General features: G+C 37.5%; 1 protein-coding gene across 2 annotated transcripts; it reads right to left on the bottom strand.

Moving 5' to 3' along the window:
• Positions 1-570: 570 nt before the first annotated feature.
• Positions 571-14,202, bottom strand: LOC311588193 (killer cell lectin-like receptor subfamily I member 1). Of its 2 annotated transcripts, XM_084765677.1 has the most exons (7): positions 14,078-14,202; positions 11,082-11,360; positions 8,340-8,432; positions 8,131-8,199; positions 2,241-2,392; positions 1,532-1,635; positions 571-780 (listed from the first exon to the last, which is right to left on the bottom strand). In XM_084765677.1, the coding sequence occupies exons 2-7, from the start codon at positions 11,302-11,304 to the stop codon at positions 666-668; spliced, it is 756 nt and encodes a 251-aa protein (XP_084621803.1). In that variant the 5' UTR covers positions 11,305-11,360; positions 14,078-14,202; the 3' UTR covers positions 571-665. The 2 variants fall into 2 exon arrangements, with proteins under 2 accessions (XP_084621803.1, XP_084621804.1); XM_084765678.1 differs by lacking the exon at positions 1,532-1,635 and having other exon boundaries at positions 665-780.
• Positions 14,203-18,468: the final 4,266 nt, after the last annotated feature.

Genomic DNA, 18,468 nt, shown 5'->3' with positions numbered 1-18,468 from the left:
ACATCGAACCCCTACCCAGATCTAGCCAATGGACAGGACATTTTCCATAGTTGAGTGGAGAGTGGGGACCGACTTTCAGATGGACTCTGGTGCCCATATTTGACCACATTCCCTGGATGGGGAGGCCTGGTGGCACTCAGAGGAAGGGTAGCAGGCTACCAAGAAGAGACTTGATACCCTATGAGCATATACAGAGGGAAGAGGTCCTCTTCAGTCACAGTCATAGGGGAGAGGAGTAGGGGGAAAGCGGGAGGGAGGGAGGAATGGGAGGATACAAGGGATGGGATAACAATTGAGATGTAATATTAACAAATTAATAAAATATAAAAAATGCACTCAATGTGATATGGTATCCTTTTATCATTTTAAGTCTCTTACAAAGTTCCTGAATATAAATTATACTGGTTATTTAATTCATTAATAACAATACAAATTGTGATAAAGTGATGATCACCCTTAAGAAAAATTTTACTCACTTTCAACAAAATACAGAAGGTATAAAAATTAATCAATATCTTCTAAATACAGTAAAAATGTTTTAAAAATTAAAAGTTATTGCTTATTGGCCTTTTGACTAATATTAAGTGTACAAATTAAGAACCAATAAATAAAAGACATATTTTGTTATTCATAGTTTAATAAAGATTATGTTAATGAAATAGGTGTCATAATATACTAAATTCACAGGTGTATGATTTCTTAGATGGACAGTCACCAGGATAAATTTGTTTTCCACTCAGATAATGGCAACTATGATTCTTCTTTCCTGAATCATTAATTCTGTATAAAAACAATTTTTTAAAAATCTAAAATTAAAACGTTGTCACTGTAGATCACATTTTCTTATATCAAAGTTAAAATGAGCTAAAACTAGAACAGCTCAAAGAGATGAAATACTATTGTTACCAGAAGAAAACAAAGCACCAGAAAGGGGGGATGATGACTTTTCATTGCAAAACTGTGAGGTTAATGGAAAGCGAGAGGCACAAGCTAAACTTACATGGTCTGATAAAGTAGGGTTGCCATTCACATACATAGGAGATGGTATCAGGCTTTAGCAGTGGTTCTTGACCTACCCAATGCTGTGACCTTTTACCATGGTAACTCACGGTAGGATGTCCCTCAACCACAAAATTATTTTGTTGCTACTCCATAGCTGTAATTTTGCTACTGTTATAAATCATATCTTATATGCAAGATATCTGATATGTGACCCCCCATAAAAGGATCCTTTGACACCTAAAATGTTCATAAGCCACAAGTGGGTAACCACTGCTTTAGAGTTATAAACTTCAAACATGGTGCATAAGTGTTTCCAAGGACTCCAGTAGAATAAAAATACAAATGTTGTAAGGGTGACATTTCTTAGGGCTAGCAAGTTTTCTCTGTTATGGCCACACACTGCTCCTTCCATATCAGAGTTCTTTCTTTTTCCTGAATGCTCCTTCTCTGCCACACACAGACAGAGCCACTGTGCACAACAATCCCAGTACCCTCAGCAAAGCCCATTTTATCCAAGCCTTGTACTTACAGGGTTTGCTGTGTTGTAGTGTCAAATCCCCACAGCCAGGACCAATCGGTTTCATTCATTTTGAGAAGAATCCAGCCATCAATTTCAAACAATAACAAGTTTTCCTGTTGAAAACCCATAATGAACTGCCCTAATTTTTTCTCTTCTATATGCTTCTTAAAAAATTAATTTTTATAATTTGTATATATTTTTTAATTATGAGAAAAATGTCATCCTATAGTTCAACATGGACTGGAAATCCATGATGTAACCCAATCCTCAAGCTCAAGGTGATCCTCCTGTCTCAGCCTCTCAAGTGCTGGGGTTTTAGGAATGAGTAACCACGCTAAGTGACCTCTTCCTTCTTTATGAACTAGCAGCCTGCAGGGCTGCTTAGTAGAACAGGCCAGCTGCAGCTCATCCACTGCTTTGGTTTGCTTGTAGCATTGAGCATCATAATGCTGGGAAGCCCTCACTAAGCATGACAGTAAATCACCATTAGCAGGTATCACATACCCTCCAGGACATTCAGTTTGTCAAATCCTGATCTTCATGACCAGTGCTCCCAGCACCATCAGTGATAAAGAAACAGAAAACAGGAGTGTCTGTCTGTCTGTCTGTCTGTCTGTCTGTCTGTCTGTCTCTCTCTCTGTCTGTGTGTGTGTGTGTGTGTGTGTGTGTGTGTGTGTGTGTGCATGTGTGTGTATTTGTGTGTGTGAGAGAGACTTACCAGCTCTGCTTTGGAGTCTATCTCCACAAGATGAGAATTCAGTTCCTCACAGGCAGACTGGCTGTCTGCCCAGGATTTCATTCCTCGAAAAGCATGGTAGAAATTGTTTCCAGAAGCAACCCAGTCACTTGAGCAAAGAGGACAGGAGCCATCTAGGAAATGCACATGTGTGAAATGAGTGCCCAGCACTGGAATAATCATTTATTAATACAACTATTAGGCCTTTTTGAGACTCAGGAATACTACATAGAGAGCAAAGATTCATCAGTGCCTTTGCTGGTGCCCCAGGTTGATGCACGCACAAAGGATGATCAGCCAGCCTCCTGCCCATGAGCAACACTCCAGTCCTAAGCAGCATATAAAAATTATGAATAATTTTTACACAATCTTTATCTGAAAGAAATTAATTATAACAAGTGTCAGTTTTAGAATTTTCTACATAAAAATCAATATGAATTGGTTTCTGTAGGAAAATCAAGTTTCAATATTATACTTGTGATAAATGTATACATTTTTAAATGGCTAAATGACATGAATAGAAAACCAGGTACTGAAATGATTCTAAATCTGCAGTTGTTTTTATGAATAATGGCTCTGAGTATACAAAATTAAAATAATAAGTAACTTTAAACTGGTATTCTAACTATTTAATAACTATACTATGCATTTGTCAGATTTGTAATAGGTATAATCACCCAAGGTCAAGTATACATTTGTCTTCAGAAGTCTGAGGGCATTTACTTCTCTGTCTCTCATTTTATATGATTCTTTCAATAGCAGCATGTATTTATGAAGTATAAAATATGATTATTTTGTTAATTTATTGAAATAGATTTGTTACCACTCATATACCACTCATAAATATACCACATATATTTTAAGGTAATATATGTGTGAGAAATTATATAAAAATTGAGAAAGGTAGTGCTTTCTAAGATAGTACATATGTAACAAAGATCCCTAATTTTAAATTTTATGCCTAATATAAAATGTATTTTCATCATTTTAGTGAGAAGTTTGAGAACATCTTATTATGGTCTGCCAGTTTATTTCAATGAGAAGTATTGAAAGTATATTTTGAAAGTCAAAAAGGAAAATTTTTAATAGAGTAATACATTAAGTTTTTGTATCACAATTTCACCAGGAGTGTATGTCTTTCTCTCTCTTTTGTGTTTTTGGCATTTAAAATGTTTCCTACTTTAGACATGTGTCGGTTTTCTAGGATCAAAGTGATACAGCACTGAAACAAAATCATCCATAATTGCCAGAGGGCTTACACACTCACAGACAAAACACAATTCTGACCTCAAACAGAGAAATAAGCAATTAATTTCAAGCCAAATACTAGTGATCATGGCTCAGCAACATGGATTCAGGTTGTACTGAATACTACATTTCAGTTCAGAAGCAGTTTTAGGAAATACTAGTACCCTTTAAAGGTTACATGATAGCTGAATGGATTTTAGTTCACACAAAGTGATGGACAAGGAAGGCTAGAAAAAGGACTAAAGATAGCCCTAACTAATTTGGTTCTGGATCTGTAACATTTTAACTTTCTATAATAATGTTTCAATCAATTAGCCCACTTTGTAGATTTTTCTTTTTCAGATAGATCTGTGCTTTAGGGTTTTTTGTTGTTGTTGTTGTTGTTTTGTTTTGTTTTGTTTTTTGTTTTTTGTTTTTTGGTTTTGTTTTTTTACCTCGCCTGGGAACTTTCATTTACCAGATGTTTTCATGTGAAGTTTTGTAGTTTAACTTTCTCATTCATGGTTGATTTATTGCTATACATATTTACACCTTTTTCTTTTCTTTCTTTCTTTCTTTCTTTCTTTCTTTCTTTCTTTTTGTCTAAAGCAGGTTTTATTTTGTTTTCCTATTTTCTTTGTTTCACCCCCCCCCCCAGACTATTCAGGTGCATTCATTATCTATGAAGCCTTTTCCAAACTAGTAACTCCTCTAAATGTTTGCTGCCCTTTGGGAATAACCAGCACGGCATTTTTGCTTCTGTGTAGCTCCACCCTTATTTTTTGCTTTTTCATTACTGTGGTAAACACCATGACCTAAACCATGGGTTGGAAAAAGTTTATTTTGGCTTACCAGTTACAGGCCATTATCAGGGAAGCCACGGCAGGAGCCCAAAGAAGGAACCCAGAGGCAAGAATTGCAGCAGGGAGCATGTCGGGAAGTTCCTTGCTAACTTGCTTCTAGGCACACCGTCACCTACAGTTCTTATACAGCCAGGCCATGTAATTGAGGATGAAACTATATCGGAGGAGCTGGGCCCACTCAAGCCATTTAGCAATTAAGGAAATGCCTCACCATTAGGCCAGCATAATGGAGTCGGATGATCAGTTGGGATCCCTTCTTCCCAGGTTTGTCTAGGTTTGTCTCCAGTTGACAGAACTGAACCAGTTATTCTATATATCCTTTATTTCCCTCACTGACATGGAAGTTTTATGTGGTTTTCCTTGACTCAGACCCAATTACTTCAAAAAGTGAGTCAAAGATTAGGTTTATAATTTGTTGGTTTTAACATTTCTGAGACAAAGGGAAGCTGAGGCTCATTTGCAAATACCTTCTCTAACAGAATCCAAGAGACAGAGGAACAAATCTCAGGACTAAAAGATACAATCATAGACCTTGAAGCAACCATCAAAGAAAATGCTAAATATGAAAAATTCCTGACACAAAACATCCAAAAAAATCAAGGACACCATGAGAGGATGAAACCTGAGGATAATAGCCATTGAGGAAAGAAAAGATACCCAATTCCAAAGCCCAGAAAATATCTTCAACAAAATCATAGAAGAAAATTCCCCCAATTTAAAAAAGGAGATGCATATAAACATACAAGAGGCTACAGAACACCAAATAGAATAGACCTGAAAGGAAAATCTTCCTGCCACATAATAAAAAAACCCACAAAATATACAAAGAAAAAATATTAAAAGTGGCAAGAGAAAAAGGCCAAGTAACATAAAATGGCAAACCTATCAGAATTACACCTAACTTCTCACAGAGACGATAAAAGCCAGAAGGGCCTGGACAGAGGTCCTGCAAACCCTAAGAGACCACAGATTCCAGGCCAGACTACTATACCCAGCAAAACTATCAATAACCACTGATGGAGAAAACAAGATATTCCATGACAGAAACAAATTCAAGCAGTAGCTATCCAGAAATCTGGTGCTACAGAAGTTACTACAAGGAAACTTCCAATCCAAAGTGACAATCTACAACCAAAATTACAGGGGTAAAAGATAAGCACATCATTGCAAAAATATAGCTATATAAACACTCTACCAGAACCAACATCAAAATGAAGGGACTTAACAGTCACTGGTCATTAATATCCCTTAACATCAATGGTCTCAATTCTCCAATAAAAGTGCACAGACTAACTGAATGGATGCATAACCAAGACTCAGCATTCTTCTGCATTCTAGAAACACATTTCAGCCATAAGGATAGACATTGCCTCAGGGTAAAAGGCTGAAAGAAGGTATTCCAAGCAAATGGTCACAAGAAGCAAGCTGGTGTGGCCATTTTAATATCTAATAAGATATACTTCCAACCAAAATTAATCAAAAGAGATGAAGAAGGTCACTTCATACTCATCAAAAGTAAAGTCAACCAAAGTGATATCACAATTCTAAACATCTATGCTCCCAATACAAGGGCACACACACTTGTTAAAGAACTATTAACAAAGCTTAAACCACACATTGATCCCCACACATTAATAGTGGAGACTTCAACACCCCACTTTCACCAAAGGATAGGTCATTGAAACAGAAACTAAACCAATGTCATGAATCAAAGGGATCTAACAGATATCTACAGAACTTTTCACTCAAACACAAAGGATAATATCTTCTTCTCAGCACCCCATGGAACCTTCTCCAAAATTGATTATATGGTAGGTCACAAAGAAAGCCTCAACAGATTCAATAAGATTGAAATAATACCTTGTAGCCTATCAGATCACCATGGTCTAAAGCTGTACTTCAACAACGACAGAAATAACAGAAAGCCTACACACACATGGAAACTAAATAACTCTCTACTTAATGACACCTGAGTCAGGGAAGAAATAAAGAAGAAAATTAAGGACTTACTGAAATTCAGTGAAAATGAAAGAACAACATACCCAAACTTGTGGGATACATTGAAAGTGGTGCTAAGAAGAAAATTCAAAGCACTAAGTGCTCTTATAAAGAAATTGGAAATATCCCATATAAGCAACTTAACAACACAACTGGAAGCCCTAGGGAAATAAGAAGCAGAAACACCCAAGAGGAGTAGATGTCTGGAAATAATCAAACTCAGGGCTGGTTCTTTGAGAAAAATCAACAAGATAGACAAACTGTTAGCCAAAATAACTAAAAGGTAGAGAGACATTATCCAAATTAACAAAATCAGAAATGAAAAGGGAGTCATAACAACAGACATTGAAGAAATACAAGGAATAATAAGATCCTATTTCAAAGGCATATATACTGCAAAATTTGAAAATCTAAGGGAAATGGACAATTTTCTTGATCAATTCTGCTTACCAAAATTGAATCAAGATCATATAAACAAACTAAATAGTCCTATTTCTCCTACAGAAATAGAAGCAGTCATTAATAGTCTCCCACCCACCCCCCCAAAAAAGCCCAGGGCCAGATGGTTTTAGAGCAGAATTCTATCAGACATTCAAAGAGGAGCTAATACTGATACTCTTCAAGCTACCCCAAAAGATAGAAATGGATGGAACATTACCAAATTCATTCTGTGAGGCCATAGTCACTTAGGTACCTAAACCTCATAAAGACCCAACAAAGAAAGAGAATTTCAGACCAATTTCTCTTATGAACATCGACAGAAAAATACTCAAACACTCACAAACCAAATACAAGAACATATCAAACATATCATAAGCCATGACCAGGTAGGCCTCATTCCAGGCATGCAAGGATGGTTAGTATATGGAAATCAATCAATGTAATCCACCATATAAACACACTGAAAGAAAAAAACCACATGATCATCTCCTTAGATGTAGAAAAAGCATTTGACAAAAACTAGCACCCACACATGTTTAAGGGTTGGAGGTATCAGGGATACAAGGCACACACCTAAACATATAATAAAAAAGGCTATATACAGCAAGCCAATAACCAATTTCAAATTAAATGGGGAGATACTCAAGGAAATTCCTCTAAAATTGAGGACCAGGCAAGGCTGCCCATTTTCTCCATATATCTTCAATATAGTTCTTGAAGTTCTAGCCAGAGCAATAATATAGCAAGGAGATCAAGGGGATCCAAATGGGAAAGGAGGAAGTCAAATTATCCCTATTTTCAGATGATATGATAGTGTATATAAGTGACTCCCAAAATTCCATCAGAGAACTCTTATGGCTGATATACATCTTCAGCAAAGTGGATGGATACAAAATTTAAAAAATCAACAGCCTTCCTGTATACAAATGACAAATATGCTGAGAAAGAAATTATGGAAACTACACCCTTCACGATAGCCACAAGCAATATAAGGTATCAAGGAAGAACTATAACAAAGCAAGTGAGAGACTTGTTTGAAAAAAAAACTTCAAATCTCTGAAGAAGGAGATTGAAGAAGACATCAGAAGATGGAAAAATCTCCCTTGCTCATGCATAGGGAGAATTAACTTAGTAAAAATGGCCATCTTACCAAAGGCAATTTACAAGTTCAATGCAATTCCCATCAAAATACCTACACAATTTTTAAAGACATTGAATTGAACTGTATAGAGTTAACATTCACCAACATCTTATGAGTTAACACTCACCAACATTCTCAGAGTTAACACTCACCTACATCCTGAGAGTTAACGCTCACCAACATACTCAGAGTTAATACTCACTATTCTCCATAGGGCACAGAAGAGAATGAAGTGAGTTTTTTCTGCTTTGTTCTTCTTGCCTAGAAAATACTAGGACACAAATCATGACAGGAATTAGTAGTAGTGTTTATGATAGGATCACTTGGATGCTGTAAAATAGAGTAAAAGCTATCATTATATTGCTAAAAGCACAACTTCTAGCACAATGAAGTAATTGCATCCTTGCTTACATTTTGGAAGTAAGATCCCCAAGGTTGCCATCAGCACCACACACAAGGCTCCAAGCATGGCAGTCACTACTCTCCATATTGTTGATTTGGGACCTGAAGAGAGAGAGAAACAGTAACAATGATTGTGTTTCTAACTTCCTAGAAGGTTGTAAAGAACAGTCCTGCCTCCATCTCGGGTTTAAAAGCCATCCTATTGAGACCTGCTTTAGTCTTTAGCATAAATGCAGTCATTTTTCTTCAGTCTTCATTTTGATCATAAGGTGAAATTAAGTTCAGGTCTTAGGCTCTGCCTGCCTGACATAAGAGTAGCCTTTTACTCATAATTCAATACTTGTTGAGTGTTCTGTTTGAATTAATGATAAATGTATGTTATATTTAAACAAACCACAATAGCCTGTTATGGTACTTACTCCCAGAACTGTGGGGAACTGCAAAGTCCCTAAGTTAATCTCCCCTAAATCCCAGCCAATTATCTTTTAAGATTTGTTTAGCTACCTGAGCATAGTGTGACTGGAATAGAATTGATTCTTCCTGTTTTGGTTATGACATTTTTTCCTTAAAAAGCTCACTCTGACAACAACTATGGTCACAGTCTTGGTTTCCGGATCCAGACTATGTCCCTGACTTTGCTAAACATTTCAGTAAGCTTTCATCAATCTCAGTCTGGTGTCCTAGCAGCCAGTGTGCGGCTAATCCTGAGCCACAACAATCCTATAGTAAAGACAAAATAGGCTCATTCTTGTTTATGATTAAACCTCTGTTTCTCAAGGACTGGTCTGTGTCCCACCTGTAAATTTAACTACAAGTGGTCCTGTACTTCCTGTTCCAGGAATGGCTGGAAGTCTGTCTTTATTTCAAAAAGTTGTTTAAGCTGAAAGGTGGTGGCACGTGACTTTAATTCCAGAACAGGGGAGGCAGAGACAGGCAAATCTCTGAGTTTGAGTACAGCCTAGTCTACAGAGTGAGTTCCAGGACAGCCAGTAACCCTGACCTTTCAAATCTACCTTCAGAAGAAGCAGCTGGGTTAAATAAATAAAAAGCACCAGCACTCAGGGAGGCAGAGGCAGGCAGATCACAATGAGTTCAAGGGCAGCCTGGTCTACAACAGCAGTCCATCCATGACAGCCAAGGCTACACATAGAAATTCTTTCTGGACAAACCAGAAAAGAAATCTTTCTTTAATTTCTTGCTTTAGTTAATTTGGCCATGATGATTTGAGTTAGTAGTCTTTTTCCTTCTATCTCTGGGATCCCTTAAATCCTCTCCTCTTTGACTACAAAGAGACATTCAAACACCATGTGTCTTTCACTGGGTAAATCATCTGTGAGGAATGTCTTTCTAATGGTAGGAGCAGTTAATGGTGAATAATCACTTGGGAGAACATTAAATTGTTTAGTAATGGAGCCAGGGGGTGGCTTTCAGTGCAAGCCTCATAACTTAGTTCCAACCCTGAAGACCATAAGAAAAGCCTATGGTGTACACTTGCATCTGTACTGGTTACCCCAGCAGGTGGAGACAGGATTGGCAACTGCAGGCTCACAGGCCAGCTAGCTGGGGGAAGGCTGCAAAAGCTGAAAAGACCCTGCTTCAAAACAAGATGCAAGAAAAGACTTGAGCTATGTGCATATATCCCCCCTCTCTCTCACACACACACATACACACACACACACACACACACACACACACACACACACACCATACACACACATACACACACACACACACTTTCTCTTTCCTCACCCTCACACATCTATAAAAGAAAAAAAGAAAGAATGAATGAGTTGTAAGTTTTTAAAATTACATTTAACTTCTTAATTTCACTGTTACCTGGATAGATATGACATGATTTTTACATCCAAAATATTATGAAAATTATTTCTCTACAATCTATTATTCCGGTGACACTAAAGCATGATATTTCTTTCAATCCAGTGGCTATTTCTCTTTCTTAAAGGAGTAAAGATGACATCAACAGTTATTTTCAAAACAGCAAGGAATGAAGCCAGACATGCCGACTCACAACTGTAATTCTTCCATTCTAGAAGGCTCAAACAAGAGGATTGCTTTTGTGTTAAAGGTCTATCTGGGCTACCTTATAGAAGCCTGTATCACAAAAATAAGTGGGGGGGGGGTTAAACTGAAATTTAAAAAAAATAGCATTCAGTTGTGCATATAGTTCTTAAACATACAACTCTGTTGGATATGATTCCATGGTTCTGGAGAGAAACATATTAAAAGGTAATTCATTCTACTTCAGTTTTGTGGGCTAGCTAAGTGGGGAGAGTGTCCTACAAACATATATATTTAATATATTGCGACCAAATTAGAAACAGTTATATTTCCCTTTTTTCATTCTGTTGCTGTAAGAAAATACCCTGCAAAGGCACCTTAGGTATCAAAGGGGCCTATTCAACTCCCACTTACACTCCATCAGAGCAGTGACACCAGTGCAGGGGCTGGAAGCAGCTGGTCACATGCACGGTCAAGAGCAGAGAGAAATGGGCACGCTCATGCTTAGTGCTCACTTACCTTTTACTGCACTTACACAGCCCAGAGCCCCAAACCTGGAAGCAACGCTTGCCACTTGCAGGCAGTCTTCCCACGTTCGGTAGAGGATGAAGACAATCGGCTACAGACGTGCGCACCGGCCACACTGACCTAGTCAGTCCCTTCCCGGCGGACTCTATGTTGTGCCACATTGACAATTACAGTAGTCATGACAGAATGGATACACGACTGTACCTTGCCTTTTCCGTCTGACAACTTGCTTTTGGGGCTGGAGCCGACGCTTTCCGTGGAATGACAGCTTTGCATAGTTCACCACTGGCTCTTCACTTAGCACTGCAGGGCTCTGCTTGGCTGGAGGTGTTCTTTGCTTCTGTGGGGATTTACATGTCTTCATCTCTGTGTAAACAATGTCCTGCTTGTTTGCTGCGAAGTCACGGTGGGGTTTACTGAGAGGCATCCTGAGCCTGCTTCACCTCAGTCTTGGTACCTTGCTGCCCTTGACCTGGAGTAGCGCTGCAACAAAGAGACACATGCGCACTTCACTGCTGAGCAGTCTGAGCCTCAGCTCTCATGTACGAACGTTTATGAAATGGGTGGGTGAAATGAAGAAAATGAAAGGTCAAATCCCCCCTCTGAATGTGACACATTTACTGATTCAGAAGCATGGATCTACCATCTCTTAAAAAGTTCGCACCTGCTTTTTCTCTCTGTGCCTGTTTTTAAAGGCTTGGACCTGGGGTTTCATACAAGATTCCTTTTCAGCATTCCGTGTTTAATGATTAGTCCATAATAAAAAAATTGCTAACATATCACTCTATTAATGAACAAATTGAAACTTAAAATAAAGGCCATTTGAAATCAGATGTCTATAAAATGTACTAATGAAATAAAATATTTTTGGTGGAATAACATATTAAGAGGGTGAATGAAGATTTATCTCAGAAATTTGATAAATTCTACATTTGCTAGAAGCATGCCAGTCTCTTCTCATAAGACCAGTTTCTATCTAAGCTAAGCAGTTTACAATTATTCACACACACAGAGAGAGAGAGAGAGAGAGAGAGAGAGAGAGAGAGAGAGAGAGAGAGAGAGAGAGAGAGAGACGGGGGAGGGTTGGGGAGAGATTGATCTAAACATAGGGGTCATCAAATTAATGAAACAGCACCTAAGAAGCACAAGCAAAGAAAGGAAATAACCCGGCATTCACAAAACCCAATATAAAGACAAAAATCACTAATTGGAAATAAATTCATACAAATTAAAGGAAGAGTGGCCCTCCATGAGAACAAGAAATCTTTTAATCAATTGATATTTTCTTTTTAAGATAGGATCTCTCTATCTGCCTAGGTAATCCTGGTGCTCACTAAGTGAACCAGCAGACAGGGTCCCTGCACCTAGTTCTAGCTATCTATCCAAGTTCTTACTGTGTAAAGCAGCTGACAAAGGATGTGCACTTAGCCCTGGATATCACAGTACTAAGTAAGCCAGACTGGACTCTAACTTACCCTACCTTTGCTCAAGTGCTGAGACTGAAGGGATGTGCCACTGTATCTGACTCAACTGATACCTTTTTTTTTTAACTGATAATTTTAAAACTAGTATCTGATAAAAAATGGTTTAAAGTTCCTTATCAACATATTATTTAAATCAACTGCCAGTTCTTGACTTTCAACTTGAATACTTTAGCCTACATAAATTTTAAACATGAGTTCAAGTTATGTAACACTAGGTTTTGCTGCCATTGTATTTTATCTAATAAATATAGAGGACGCTCACTGAGAATACAGTGGTTATTTTTTTAAAAATGATCCTGAGTAAGGACACAAGTAAGTTACAGCATTGGAGACACTAGAGTGCCAGGTGCACCACTCCAGCTAACAGATATTCTTCACATGGATAAAGAGTGGTGGAGTTGCCAGATGCTGTGTTTGCAGGTGTGTTGGGAATTTTGGAAGGTTTCTATATCGTTGTAAATATGTAAAACATGTTTAAAATCAGCTTAAAAGATGGAGTTTTGAATATATTAAAGTAGCACAAAACATCTTGATACATAAACTTTTGATATTCATTTTTCCTAGGACAAATTTTATAAAAAGAGAAAACTGAAGTCAACATTTTTAAGATGGAAAAATTTTACCCTTTTTTCAAAATTTTTTTTCTAAAAGTTCGTTAAATTTATATAGTCATCAACACATATAGATTCCTTTTAAAGACCTGGTAAGCTATTAAGAAATCTGTTTCACAACCAATCAAAATGCAGCTGTGGAGCACAGTCCCTCTGGATACATCAAAACACTTCTGTACATAAGGCTCTGGGAACAGGGTAAAGAAGTGGTTTTTCTCCTGAGAGATAGAAAGGGAGTGGATCCAGGTGGTAGGAGAGAGGGTTAGAAACTTGGAGGGGTAGAGGGAGGGAAAACTGTAATCTGGATATATTATGTAAGAAAAAACCCTTATTTTCAATAAAAGGAAAAAAAGAAAATTATCATTCAGATAAGATGATTGATTGTCTGAGAACTCTATATGTAACTCAGTAAATGACTATAATACAGGAATAAAAAATAAATAAACTAGTTCCAGCAACAGATGTTTTAAAAATGACGATTTTCTTTTTTAGATGTACAGAAGTGAGGAAAATTAAGATAAGTAGATAGAGCTATAATTACATAGAGACACATGAAAAGACTTTTACTGTTAGTCACAGATAAACAATTACATGTTATTTTCTTCTATAAAACCACTGAATACTTACAAAATAAATATAAAGTACAAATCAGACACAAAGGCACAGACTATCACACACACACACACACACACACACACACACACACACACACAGAGAGAGAGAGAGAGAGAGAGAGAGAGAGAGAGAGAGAGAGAAATAAAAAAACTATTTTATCCACCAGTCAGGAAATAAATTTGTCATTAACTATAACCCACAGTCATCCACTCAGCAAACACTTTAAGACAGTAAGAAAGCCTAAATAATTAAATCACTTTGAGCTATGCTAGGCAGTTGGCAAAATAGAAATTACAACAAAAACTATACAGAAAGAAAAGCAGCATTTAGTTTGCACTATTGCTTATAAAATGGAGACATACCATGTGTTACAGAAAATATTTTGTGTCCAAGCAAATGTTTCAATCATTTTTGAGACATAAGTTACCATCCAAAAGTGACACATGCTCACAACTTGAATTAAATTCAAGAATTAAAGCAATGTACTCACCCAGAGTAATTTACCATAAAGGAGTCAGTCTGATGGCTTTATCAAATAATCTTAGGAATTAAACAACACCCCAGTGTTTCACTAGATGAATAAAATTGTATGATTGATGATGTGGTGCCCAGATGTCCACGACAGTTCTAAGTTGCAGAAACTTTAAAATGCTGTATATTTGTGAATTTAGCCTATGAGAAGGAAGAAAGGAAGTGTTCTTTCACTGCTAATTTATTATGCACTTCCTCCACCAGATACCTTCCAAGAAGAGAATATGTGACTTTAGCATGCCACTGAGTTTACTTTGAGAAACATTTCATACTTTATAGTTTGCTTTTTTTTCTTTTAAAATGTGTGAGGAAATATTATATGTAAAAGCTCTTAAGTAGGAATATATCAAAGAAAAAGAAAAAAATCAAGGATTACAAGGAAATAGAGTGCCACAGAAGAAATGAGCAGTTATTACAGGTAAAGTTATTTTTGTACCTTATAGAAATTATAGCCTGTACATTTCAGTGTAAAATTATGTAGTGTTCTTCCATGCTTTACTGTAAAATGTATATGATAGTATACTCTGGTTTAATATAATAATTTTATACCTTAAAATGAAATAAAGAATTTGAGTAAAGAAAAGTGTGAATAAATGCAAAGCTTGGTGTTACAAGATTGAAATCCCAAATATTTGGGAAGCTGAGGTAGTCAGGTGACAAATTCAAAGATTTCCTGGGTACAGACCAAGGTCAAAGCCAGACTGAGCAACTAAGTGAGACTATCTCAAATTTTTAAAAAAGGGATAAGAGGTGGGAATGTAGCCCTGCTATGGCAGGGTGTTTGTCTAGCATGAGCTGGACCCTTGCTTCAATTCCCAGTAGTCACAAGAAAATGTCAACAACAATCCTAAAGTACTCAGATTATCAAGTTGCCTGATAAGGACTCATCTTTTGCACTCACTGTGATTTATGGAAAGATGACTCACTATGTTTCCAAGAATCTATCTTCTTCTCAGCTATCATTTAATACTGGTGATGGTCATAAGCTTCTGAGTAGAAAAAATAATCATAATTGTAAGATATTTTTACCCGATTTAGCTCCTGGGCTGTATCTGAAGGCCCAATTACACAATACCTACTTATCTTTCTCTTCTGTGGAGGAGTCTCTTTAAGCTGTTTTTCTTCTCTCATGAGTCCCACCTCTCCTAAGGACTCACTTCTTTCATCAGAGATGGTGCTGCCCAGCCTGCTTGTCTGTCAGAGCCAATTGCCTGATTGTCCTTCACCTGAGCACTCAGTACCTTTCATTTCCTACTTCTGAGTATTCTCACTGATTTGTAGCCTGCTTGTCCTAATTATTGGACCTTTTTATCTCAAAATGTCTTACCATGATCTGTGTGGGGCTTATAGTCTAATTATTAGTTTGTTATGGTATAAGGTTGAGCTGGCCTTGGTTTTGGTCAAAACTTTTAAAAGTTAAAAATATTCAGTACCTTGTCTTAGAATCTCCCATCCTTCACTCACCATCATTCCAACTTGCCCAGGCATTACTTTCCCAAACCTCAAGGTCATAATTTCATTAGTGTCTCCTGTACTGTGTCCTTTTGGGCTGCTCAGATATCTTGGCTTTGTCTTTTTTACCTCTCTCCAGGTCTGGGTTGCATTTATGATGTTATTTTTAAGCATTATATCACTCATCTGTCTTGAACTTCTTTAGTGTCCAGTTATTTACAAAAGGTGTATTTTTATACAAAATTCTCTATCTTGGGACATGATTATGTGAGTATGTCATGGCAGGTATGGGATTCACATTAGAATATGTCTCTGAATTCAAGCCTAGGCTATGTAGCAAGAGTATGTTAGTATGTTGGTGAAGGAAAAAGGAAGAAGAAGAAGAAGAAGAAGAAGAAGAAGAAGAAGAAGAAGAAGAAGAAGAAGAAGGAGGAGGAGGAGGAGGAGGAGAAGAAGAAGAAGAAGAAGAAGAAGAAGAAGAAGAAGAAGAAGAAGAAGGAGAAGAAGAAGAAGAAGAAGAAGAAAGAAGAAAAGAGAAAAAGAGAGAAGAAAAACACAGAAAGAAAAAGAAAGAAAGAAGGAAAAGAAAGAAATGTTTCTCTTTGTGAATACTTGAGAAGCCAACAGTTTATAGAATGGGTCATATTTACAAGGGTCAACCTTGCTATGGCAGATGTTCCTTTTTAAATATCCTAGATCACCCAAACATACAAGCTATTGCTATTATCTTGGTTACTGTCCAGAATTTGACAGTAAAACCCTGTTGCTGAAAACACCATATGCTTGAGTCAAAGAACATAGAGAAATCAAGCTCATATTGACCTGGAAGCATCATCGCTACTTGCTAGTGGAACAGGATACCCACAGTGATGGAAGGTATGATTCATGCTCCCAGAGGAGAAAAATAATCCTCAGTCTTACCCAACTGTGAGTCCTACAAGCTACAGTTATGTCTGGCTTGGCAACATATGCCCACTTGTCATGGTGATGCAAACACTGTGTCATAACCAATTCATCATCTCATTTAAATGCTGTTCCACAAGATGCAACCCATACATGGCACCATTACTGAGACAAGAACTCATGGCTGGACAGATCATAGACCACAAAGGAGCACCTATTACTATATGCTCTTAAACTGACACAGTGTTAACTGGACTGCCAATGACATCATTGTGCCGTAGACCAAGGTATCTCTCGGTCTTCACCAGCAACACTTATTTCTCTGTAGAGGGTGATTAACTCAGAGATGGTGATAACACAGATTCACAGTGAAGAGACTAAGAAGCTGGAGAATTCTTATCACTAGCATGAATACATACTTTGCACTCCCTCTCCCATGGCTCAGGTATCACTGCAGAAGAGAGGGTGAGAAAAAAATGTCGGAGACGACTGCAAGGAAAGGTTACTTTGGGACCCTACAGGGCAGCTGTACATTTGAACTCACAGTCCTTGCAGTAGCAAGCAACCTGTGCAAGCCCAGAACAGAGAATATCTGACCGTGGACAGGAGAATTGGACCATCAATCCCACTCATAGCCTTGGAGCTATTGGCAATTGTGGCTGGGAAATGAGCTTTTCTCTAACAATGTAGCCATGAGAAGTCAACCACGTTCCAGTGGAAGATCATACATCCAAGAATATTCAGGAAGCACAGACTCATCGTGAAGGGTATAAAAACCAAAGGCAGAAAGTTACACAAGTAGGCAATGGGGGTGGAGCTGGGAAGAGTTGGAGGAGGGAAGTGAATATGACCAAACATGCATGTAACTCTCAAAGATCTAGAAGGGAAAAATTTAAGGGTCACCAACACGAGCGTGTCTTGACACTGACAAGAGTCCTGTTACACCTTCTAGTGTTGTCCACTCCTCTTTCACACACCTGGAAAATTTTATTTCACATTCTCCATTCTTCTTAAATCTCTCACTGTTCCACATCTTCTTTGCAGTTAAAAGAGAGCATTACAAAGAAGAGTCCTCCAACTGCTAGTTTAAAAATCTCTAACTCTCTCTCTCTCTGTGTGGCCCTCTAACTTAATTCAAATAATGATTGTTTCTCACACTGATGAAACTGAGTTTGACTGCTCTTGTCTTCACAGACTCTCCTGCCATGCCCCTCTCTTCTTTCTAGCGGTCAGTGTGTCCTCACTGACATCTTCCCAACATCTTAGGACCACAAGCAAAGCCTAGGAATACAGTTCAGCATCGAACAACTAGGTAGTTTTCCCAGAACTAAAGAAAAATCACATTGAAATTTAAAAAAAAAAAGAAAGAAAGAAAAGGAAAACCTCTTCAGTATCATCTTAACTCAAATACTAAATGTGATCATACTTTATTTAAGGACAGACACATAAAACTGCCTGCCTCTTCTCCCTCTGCTTCTTCACCTGTGTTGTTATGCACATCTGGAGACCTTTGCCAGCTGTAAAGGTTGCAATTTTCAGAAGGGTGAATGAAACAGGTTTCACTTCTTTAAGCGTTGCCTAGCATCAGAGTAGACTACAATATATTAACAAATGAGAGTGAAGCAAAGGAAACAAATTACGAAAGAAGAACTGTATGGAAACTTCTACTGCACAGTAAGTTTGTAAAGCTTTTCTTGGTGTAGTTCAAGAATTTATAAGATCCATTTGTCAAAAAATTATGCTATAACCTCAACTCTTTAGTGTTGTCAGTAATATTCTCCTATATGTTTTTCAATGTGTTTAGCCAATTATATTAATTTAAAAGGAAGTGGCCAAAAGTATTTATTGAATGTATAGATTTATTGAATGGTATTCAGGAACTTGTCTAGAAAATGACCCTAGATTTTCACAGTCTCCAGCGAGGAGCACATACTGTATTGTTTTGGGACCCTCTTATTGTACAGATTAATTATTTTTCGTGATAAGTATGATTCC

This window comes from Acomys minous (assembly GCF_964271855.1).
Source record: "Acomys minous genome assembly, chromosome: 17".
NCBI classification, from domain to species: Eukaryota; Metazoa; Chordata; class Mammalia; order Rodentia; family Muridae; genus Acomys; species Acomys minous.
The sequence above is the reverse complement of the archived record's forward strand: the minus strand, read 5'-3'. Positions and strand labels throughout refer to the sequence as shown.

What these genes read in the sequence shown, in the direction of transcription:
- LOC311588193 (XM_084765677.1), bottom strand. Translation starts at nt 11,304, where the DNA reads ATGCCTCTCAGTAAACCCCACCGTGACTTCGCAGCAAACAAGCAGGAC. An exon ending in TGTCAGACGGAAAAGGCAAG is followed by an intron (nt 8,433 to 11,081) that starts GTACAGTCGTGT and finishes CTCTCTCTTCAG; the next exon opens with GTCCCAAATCAACAATATGG. An exon ending in ACTACAACACAGCAAACCCT is followed by an intron (nt 781 to 1,531) that starts GTAAGTACAAGG and finishes GTTTTTATACAG; the next exon opens with AATTAATGATTCAGGAAAGA.